This window comes from Spea bombifrons, chromosome 5 (assembly GCF_027358695.1).
Source record: "Spea bombifrons isolate aSpeBom1 chromosome 5, aSpeBom1.2.pri, whole genome shotgun sequence".
Lineage (NCBI taxonomy): Eukaryota > Metazoa > Chordata > Amphibia > Anura > Pelobatidae > Spea > Spea bombifrons.
The window spans coordinates 77,281,879-77,292,216 of record NC_071091.1 but is presented as its reverse complement, the minus strand read 5'-3'; the positions used below and the strand labels follow the sequence as shown (position 1 = coordinate 77,292,216).

At 35.3% G+C, this 10,338-nt stretch overlaps 1 protein-coding gene across 1 annotated transcript; it reads left to right on the top strand.

Annotated features, from left to right (window-relative positions):
• Nucleotides 1-5,821: 5,821 nt before the first annotated feature.
• LOC128497384 (rho GTPase-activating protein 28-like) lies at nt 5,822-7,309 on the top strand. Its single transcript, XM_053467431.1, has 3 exons — nt 5,822-6,018; nt 6,472-6,536; nt 7,094-7,309. Exons 1-3 carry the CDS (start codon nt 5,951-5,953, stop codon nt 7,183-7,185), a joined length of 225 nt encoding a protein of 74 aa, XP_053323406.1. The 5' UTR covers nt 5,822-5,950; the 3' UTR covers nt 7,186-7,309.
• Nucleotides 7,310-10,338: the final 3,029 nt, after the last annotated feature.

Sequence of the window (10,338 nt, the reverse complement as noted above, 5' to 3'; positions counted from 1 at the left end):
CCCATTCGGTTTCTGTTTCCCCTTCTCACTTTGTGTTATAAAATGTTTGAAAACCAATAAAATTTTGATTTACAAAAAAAAAACATCTTTTTGGACTACTTCTTATAAAATGCAATTATGGTGTAAATGTTGTGTGCACTACTGATTAAACAAAATGTATCCAAATGTACAAATAAAGACTTTAACATAAGTGATACACGACAAGGGTGGCCAAGCAGTTTTTGTAATGTAATTGTGGATGACCTCAAATTCCAAGATTTATTTTTTTACTCAGAGGACCTTTATCATACAGCAGTATGATCCTTCTGTACACGAAATGTAATTGCAAAAAGGGAAATTAACCTTTTGTGAATATATAAAATCGTGACAATGATATATAATTACTTTATATTCTTAATTGAAATACATTTCCTATTTAAAAAAGTCACTAATTACCTGAAACTCTTTGTATCTTTGCTGTAATTGTTTTTTGGAGATATTCTTTTTAAAAAATGCAACACATTAAAGCTGAGATCTGTGTCTCAAAAGTGGCAAAGCCAACATTATCTTATCAAATTCCTGCCCTGAAATATTCTCCTTCTGACTCACCAACCCTTATAAAGACTGCTTGAACCAATCAACACCATAAACCAGAGATTACAGGAAGAATAACCATATAGAACGTGGGAAAAAGAAAGATACCTTTATACATAAAGTGTTTTCTACATATACTTTGCTTATTTTAATCTGTAAAATCACTAAAATTACAAAATGTAGGATTTGGGAAAAGTGGCAAATCTACGTTGAGCAACATATTAATAGGGATAATCATTTCTGTAGATTATAAAAACATGAGGTTAAGGAGTTTTATTACAAAGTTTGCTTAATCTGTAAACACTATGACATGAGTTTACTTGAGGAATTTAAGATGTTTTTTTGGTAATATCCAAGAATCAGCACATTTCTACTGGAACCCATATTTTAAGCGCAGGGAGAAAAACTAAAGTTTCAAGATGTTCCGAATGGGTCATTGTGACCATAAGGTCTAATTTTGCCCCTACCTAATATATGATATGATTTGCACACAAGGTCAGTGAAATATACAATAAACGGGGTGTAAATCTATATACAAAAACTCTTGATATGAACCACGAAGGTCTGATCAGTATATCAGTATGACGCTGTCCAGAGAGGTCCCCGGAGCCACTTTGGCGCTTTGGGATAAGTGGTTGTAATTGTATATCACATGAGAAAATCCCCTTTAATCCAGTGTTGGTTTATATTTCTGAATTATACAACTGAGCCTTACTTTTAAACACTTTGATAGACCTGAACAATGGCACGACGCGGGATTAAGTGGGATTTACAAAAACGAAGTAAAGTACACAGTTTCATAAATGGTCTGATTCACACAATTCTATTTGTGCAACTTTCACTCAACATTCTTTATCTAAAGTTACAACGTATTTTATAATGTTTTCGCCAAATATGGTATTCAATTAAATAATGTTAATAATGAATGTAAAATGATTACATCATATACAATGTTAAAGGTCATTTTACAGTGGATGATTTGCCATTGAAATGTAACTCTTTTGCGGCTCCCTAAGTGTCTTCTTCACCAACTGTAGTTTAACATCTTGCTTTGAAGGAACTTTAAGGAAAAAGGTAATTGAGGAGTCCAAAGTCATATCCATTAATTATTATTTGGGTTGGCTTGGCTGAGCAATCCAGAAGAAGCGAGGAAGCCACGTGGGAGCTCAACAGTATGCTCAACAGAGGATCTCCCCAACTAGTCCATGATCATCACTGTAAAAGCGTGACATTGGGACAGTGCCCCAAAATCTGGTCTGTCCTATGAAAAAAAAAAAATCTGTCCTATGAAAACCAAGACTGTTGGGATGTATGTTTTCATTTAGTAAAACAGTAACAAGCTTCCAAGTGTATAAACATTTGAAGTTCATGGTTATATTTGTTTAGCTTTATAATATCACATTTTTAAGGGTCTGTATCAAATGATAGAAACATAACTCTGAGTATAACATGAATCGTGTCTTGTATGTCATACTGTTTTAGTGCGCTATATCATTTACTAAAACTGGTTAAGTGTTGTTTGATGCACTTTGGTCGCTCACATAACCTTCCCCCTTTTATCTCCTGTTTGAAGACACTAGCAATAAAACCATAAGAAACATTGAATTTGACACAGATAAGAACCATTTGGCCCATCCAGTCTGCCCATATTTCCCTGCTGTTCTGTCCCATGCATATAAATTCTGTTACTGTATTAACCTCTACCCCTTCTGCTTGGAGACCGTTCCACTTACCTACGCCCCTTCTCAGTAAAGTGAAATTGAATTGCATTACATCTAAGAATCTCTCTAGTTTTAGAATATAACCTCTTATTTATGATGATCATGTCATCTTCTTAGGACAACTGATCAGTGTCCTCACTAATTTCAGTAGGTACGCAACTTGTATCTACACATTTTCTTGGGGTAAGCATATATCTAAAACACCTTGATGACATATATATATATATATATCATTACATAAGTTATGGTGGGTAAAAGGTGATGGAAACCCTTCCACTTAAATTTAAGGGGTAGTAGAAGTATTATTAAACACTCATCTACACACACCAGACAAGCCAGGAGGCTTGCTTTTCCCTCAGAAATCTCATGGTGCTTTCACAACCACAAGGGATTCTGGGTAGGCGCATGCAAACAAGGTTAACAATTATCACCTTTGCCTCTATATCCACTTTATACATGGATTCCTTGAAAGTAATTGCCCGCTGTACAAGACAGCCTATAGACAAAACTCAGGAAGAGGTACAATAGCCAGATCACCACTCATGGACAGCTGTTTCGTCCTTCATGGGACTCGTCAGCATGAGGTTGGGATACTGGCTTAATAGTATGAGGCTTGGGGTAACTAAGAAATATCATTACATAAGTTATGGTGGGTAAAAGGTGATGGAAACCCTTCCACTTAAATTTAAGGGGTAGTAGAAGTATTGTTAAACACTCATCTACACACACCAGACAAGCCAGAAGGCTTGTTTTTCCCTCAGAAATATCATGGTGCTGCCACAACCACAAGGGATTCTCTTGTGGTTGTGAAAGCACCATGAGATTTCTGAGGGAAAAGCAAGCCTTCTGCTATATATTAGCATGTACAGTTTAAGTGCATTCTGTGCATTGGACTATCCCTTTAAGGCAATTTACCTTGAATTCTACATAGGGTTGTGGTAAAACTTTGAGCAATTTTTTTTTTTCAGAAACCTGTAAATCCCCTAAATATTAATATAATTAAATATTGACTCAGACCAGCTGAACTGAATGCCAAAGGCAGCGTTGGCTTTATGGGTCTTTTTATTTTTACGTTATGGATAACAGTAGTATTATTCATGTATTGTCTAGACAACTTCAAAGAAAAAGGGCATTTCTAGAGGCAAACAGCTGCAAATCCTTGACAGTGCTTTGTGGCTTTGTCTGTTTTATGTTGATGCGCTGTGCTACTCACTGCATGAACACATACTAACAGTCATGTAAACTCTTCGGATGGAGTCTTTCATCAAAGGTAATACCTTTTATTGGGCCAACCCAGAAAATGCTGTAAAGTAACATAGGCTTTTGAGACCTCACAAGCAGGGCCGGACTGGGACTGAAAAGCAGCCCTGGAAAAATTTGGAGACCAGCCCCATATAGTTTATCTCACGGTGAAGCTCTTATACCCACACGCACCCCTTATACATACCTATATATATGTGCCATTCTTTTTATCTCATTATTTGTATTAAAATGCCAGAAAGCAAAAGTGTTAAAAGGCCCTAATAAATGAAATACATTACACATAATGGGATCAAAACATTTACTACTGCGAACATTTTTAGATGAAAAAGTTCCATTTTATTCAGTGGAACAAAACACTGATCACATTATTCTTCACGATATTCTGGTAAGAAACTTTTATTTCTTTATTAATTCATGTAGACTATTTTTTTCCATATTTAATAAAAGCTATGATTGAGACATGTTTGGTTTTTATTTCCTTTCATTTGACAACCTACTCCCGAGTTATGCACCTCTGCCCCCAGGCTTGCCACTCTGCCCCCCTGATATGCCTTCAAACCCCCTATATGCCACTCTGCCTCCAGAAATGTCTTATGGCCCCTATATGCCAGTCTGCCCCATGATATGCCTTCTAACCCCAAATATGCCACTCTGCCATATAGGGGGTTAAAAGGCATATCATGGGACAGAGTGGCATATAGTGGGTATAAGGCATTCCTGGAGGCAGAGTGGCATAAAGGGGGTTAAAAGGCATATCATGCCCACTCTGCCTCCAGAAATGCCTTATACCCCTATATGCCACACATGCATTCCATCAGAAGAAGAGACATCTGAGGTCTTAAAAGCTTATGTAGCTGTACATATTTGTCTATGGTTATCCAGTTGTACCGCTCCATATCCACATATTTTTTTCATATTAAAGCCTACAGGATATGTATGTGGGATAACCCTAAAGGAAACTGTACTAAATACTGTAAATAGTCCATTGAGTGGAATCTCTTAATTCCTGTTGGTACATCAAACTTAAGCTTTTCATAATAATATTTACTTTTAAACATAGCCAGATGTAAAATAATAGAGCCTTTTGCTTTAAAAAGCTGCCAATTCGTACAAACGAACAGCTCCCAACTGTTGTCCCCTTACAATAAAGTAATCCATGTGTCTGGGTTTTGGCTGCTTATCTCTGCATACATCCGCTATACGTCTTTATCTATAATCACTTGGCTGATTATTTTGTTAATAAGTTACTTTTAGCACCCCATGTAGTAACCAACTGAAAATTTATGTTATGCTAAAATTGCTGGGTGGCAAATATACAGAAGAAGACAGACACGTTGTAGAAGGACCTCCACTAATGTGTTTTATTTGTTTTTTTTCCCTGTGTTGACCTAGGTTCCATCCTTTTTAATTTCTCAAGTTCGTAAAATGAATGACGCAGCTTTGAGTAATAACAAAAAGCAGCTAATTTTCGATAAAAGTGTAAGGAAGCTGTTACGGAGGAAGACAATGGAAAGAGAAAGACCTGAAAGACGTGAGGTACTGTTGGCTGATATTCAGAAAAGGCCATGTTACTTCAATGAACTTTTTTTTATTATTGTTCTCTTAGCACCGATAGACAGACTTTTTACAAAGTAGAACGATGGCAGCCTCATTTAACCTACAACCTGATAATCTCCCCTTTCATTCATAGGTACTTTACACAATACATTTAAACCTACTTTGATCTCATTTATAATGTAGCTATTCCCTGCTGTGGATAACTTAATTAATGAGATTATTTCATTGACCAACAAAAGGACAAGAAAGAATAATCAAATGTGAAAAGTAATTTAAAGGCATAGTAAAAAAAAAAAAAATACTTTTTCTAAAAAATAGTTTTTCTAGTACTTTTCCAAAGCTGGCTTAAATAAATTCCAAAGAATATTTGAGTAACTAATATAAACAGGATTTTGCACGTCAGTTGTATATGTAACCTGAACAAATAGGAGGAAATGAAATACTATGAGTTTAAGTATACAATGTAAGTACTTATGCCCAGATGTAGCTTGTTGACCAGCATCACATGCATACATGTCAAGTTCTCGCTAAACATATGAGAAGCTGCTTTATAGTGGGCTAGGCATCTAACATATCCAACAAAAAAATAACAAAATGGATCATAAAAGCTACTCATTGTTTTCCAAATGTAAATAAGATTATTGTTCTTCTGGCGTTCTGTAAATAAAATGTAAAGTGATGTAATACATGGCATCCGCGATGATTGAGAAGACCTGATTAAGTTATACCAGTCCCCGTGCTAGTTATCACAGTTGTGCTTTGCTATTGTATTACAGCACTGTGATGTACCTGAAGGAGTGATAAGAGTTTACGCTCCATTGCACTCAAAGGTTTCCATGGCGATCCAGCTGAACAGTCGGACGAAAGCCAAAGACATCTTGGCAAGGTTTCAGTGCGAAAACAGGTGTGAAGAGGACCACATTTTTACATTTCCTTCAAAATGACAGGTTTAATAACAGTAGTCATTTCAATTATTTTGGATAACCTACAGAGTGACCTTTATTATGTGTAACGTAAATCTGGTATCACAGTGTGCGGTGTATGTCTTTTTCAATTTCGATTTAAAAAAAAAGATAAGTTCTACTAGATATGTTACTTTGATACGCTCTGTGTTAATTTAGCATCATTTCGCCAGAGTGTGTTTCTTCCGTGTGCCTAGAAACTATTTGTGCGAGTTTCCTTCTTGTCCTGTAACTTGAGAAATAATTATGTTAAATTTGTTTTATATTAGATTAACATACAATTTGATGGCAGATGAGAGAGGTATTCCAGCAGCTTGATAAAAAAAGGTGTTAATCATCTGCCCATTTTTGTCCACATTATTATAACGTTTTATAATTTGTCTTCTTCTTTGTAGTAACGGAACACCAGACAGTGACAGAATAAACAACCAAAGTTTATATGAAATAGGAGGAAATATAGGTAAGCATGGTATACCAAATGGTTCCATAGAACTTACATCATGTGTACTGGCATGGGATAAATATGAGAGAATATCAGCAAATTAGATTTTATAAAGTCAACTGACTGATTGCTAGTACTCTACTGGTCGATAGTTCATATTGGACCAGCACTAGTGTCAGCACTATTTAGGTACTGAATTATTTTATTGATTTTTCTTGGCAATTGCTTATAAAACTTAAACAATGAGGTCCTTTTTTGGAAGTTTTAAGAAAATATTATTTATCTCCCTTTATACAGGTTCATTAAAAACTAGTAAATGCCTAATAGCTCAACTATCATTGTTTTTCTATTTAGATTCCATAAATAGTATAAAAGACCTCATACTAGAATTACTTAGTGACTAATATACCGGTATGTATATATATATATATATATATATATATATATATATATATATATATATATATATATATATATATATATTATACATGTATTTTTTGGGTGGAGATGGTTCACCAGTGTCTTATAGCAATGGTTTATGTTTCACTAATGACCTTTGACTATGTTTATTTTAGGAGAGCATTGCCTGGATCCAGATACCTATATGTTGGATGTGTACAATGTGAACCCTCGCGCAGAATGGATTTTAAAGCCAAAAAACAGCTGAAAATGTGAAGGTGATTTGAAGGACATGCTTTACAAATGCAGTAGACTGCGCCAATGGAATGCAGAAGACTCTGAGCAATAGGAACAATAATGATGGAGACTCGGCTCAAGACTTTGAAAAGAAATAGAGGTACTAAACCACAAGGAGAATGAAACCGTAACCCTTTCAGGAAAAGAGCAGACCATGGAAAAATGTTTCTAGGGAATATATACTAAAAATATATAGTGAAATGACACATCAACAAAAACCTACCTACATAAGGGACAGACGGTCAAGATATCCATGAGGTCATCAGTCTGATCACATAAAAGTATTATTTTTGACGTACAGATTTGGCTTGTGTATCTGTTAAAATGCACTCCTGGACAAACTAGGACCCCATAATCCTTTGATAGTAACAATATTTCTTTTCTAGTAACATTTTTATTATTAACGTTAAATGTTTTATGTGATATAAGTGCCTCACTTATGTATTTCACAGCCTGATGGTATCTCAATTTTGTACATTCTTATGTATAAACCACTATGTACAGTTATGTTTATATCATTTTGTACAGGCACCGATGTTTCAATTTGTATTGTAATGTATCATAATATTGTGCATGTATGTGTGTATGTGTAACCAGTCTTACATTATTTCAGTATTGTAGCGAGAGGTTAACCCGTATCACTAGTTCTTACGGCAGAATGTTCTAAGCATCTCAAATAATTTATTGAAAAAACAACCTTAACTTAAAAAAAGGACATTTCTGGTATATTGCTAGTTATATACTACATTAGATGCATATAGATGCAAACCTATTATACCAAACTAACGCAATCCAAGTTAACATTCCACCAGCCCATCTGGCTTTTTACAGATGAACCTAATGGCTTCTCCAGGTTACTAAAGAAAAGCAAATATTTGTGTCTATGTTTGCGACAAAAGATTCATATTATCAAAATATATTGTCCGATCACACATTTTTAGCTCAACCACGACCCTGGCCACGTATCAGTGTTTGCTATGCTTCTCCTTGTTAAAAGCTGCGTCAGTGTTAGTAGCCATGATTAAAACCCACCAAAACATGAAATAGAATAAAGTCAACATACTTGGCATAAAAGAACAATCCGTGAATAAATTACTCTTTTGTTTCTGTCGATTTGTGTTGCAATTTGTACATTTTATACGGTGTGGTGGCCCTGTTTTTTTTATAATGATATTCTGGCTATTCAGCGTGGTTATCATCTATAAATGTGTTATCTGGGGGTGTTTGAAAGAAAACTGTTACGTCCCAGAAACTGCCACGCAAACTATATATTTAGATCTTCTATAACATAAGCTGGTTGGGACCTAATGAGTATCCGTATATCTATGATGATGGTATATTTTCTCTTTCGGTGAAATAGAATTTGAGCCCCTATTTAAAAAAATGTGTTAGACCATATATACAGCCTATACTATCCCTTTAAAACATTGGATATCATGCACATTTCACTACGATAGAAGGAATTCACTTTATGAAAGAAGAGTATATGTCGCTGTCCTTGAATGACATGAAGCAGGAAAAATGACCTGGGTATCTTCCTAAAATAAGTGTCTCTGTTTATTTCTATTTTGGGATGTAGACATTCTTAAAGGTTCCAACAACTTAGCTCAAAACAGCTGATGTTCCTTTTGTTAAAGGATTATGTTCCTTTAGAGATGAGACCGAGGCAACGATTCTTAAAGAACTTTCCAACGATGTCTGGAATGCGACATCATTTTTATGGCTTTCTATGAAAGTAACACCCCTGAGGTCTGGAATATTTTTATATGTTCAGGTGATTGAACATAAAATAAATGCCATAAGGTTTGTCAATACACAAGTTATTACTTCTTTCTTACCATTCACCATTTTTTTCTCCCCGCTTAACCCTTTTATTCCCTTTTCTCCCCGATCATAACCCCCTCTCTCTGGAGCCAACTGTTGACATAAGAATTAACTTGATTGATCTTTAGTTTTTTTTCACTGCCAGTGATGAATGAACTCATTGCATGTGTTAGGTATTGTGTATAATCAATGTATACAACAAAGTTAATGTTATGAAATAATATGTTAGCTATTAACAATAAACTCTGACTTTCTACGGAAACAAGGAAGGGTAGGAGTTGGTGCATTTTTATAACTTACTGTTGTCACATAATGTTTGTCTTCTGTGTTAAAATAAATTTCCAATATATGAGTTTCCATGTGGGTTATGTACTAACAATAACATTCTGCCATGTTGGTACGCGTCGCTGTGGTTTTATTGCTTCTAAGTTCTATGAAGTACCAGTACCCAGGAAACATTCTGAGCCCATAAGGGAAACAACAGTAGAGAAAATGGATTTGGATCAACAACATGAAACAAAACATGCAACAAACATTTATTTAGCCTGTGGCTTCAACGTTATCAAGTTAGTACCAAGGAAAAGTCATTTAGAAAACAGTAGTACATACTTCTGGTAAGGTTAAGTGTCCTGAAGCTACCATGTATAGTCCACGTCCATGTATAGACCACGCAGACATTCTGTTACTGAATTCCCTTTTATTAAGGCTCACATCAGACGTGTAACACAGTTGCTGCCTTAAGGACTAAAGGATTTTTTGCACTTTAGCTACCTGGTTTTCAAACATAATCCTCTCTCATTTAATTTAACTACACAAGTAGTATATCATTTGATCAGAGAAGGCTTTCAATTGTTTGGGAGTCTCATTTGGGTGAAAATGCAGTGCAGTCTCATTGATTTAGTTATTTGGTAAGCAATATAGCCATGAAAAATTAGATAGGACTTGTCAAACTTGGGGTAAGCAATATATGGCCGTATAGCCATGTAAAATGTACAGATATCCACACAAGATGGGGTTCCATTTTATTTTATGTAAGACATAGACTGGGCTGTTCCTCTAATATTCACTAATCCTCTAATGTACTCTAATGTCTCTGTATACTAACTAAATCGATGCATCTGTTGTAACAATTTCAGTTACACAGGTTGTAAATGTGTTTGTGAGGGCTAAGGGCTAAGCTCTGTACCCCTGCCAAGCCATCATCTGGTGGTCTAGATGGCAGATGGCTATTACTCTTGTTATTATATATTCTGGCATGCATGTTGTTTTACATTCATGCTTCTGCTTCAGCCACAGAAGT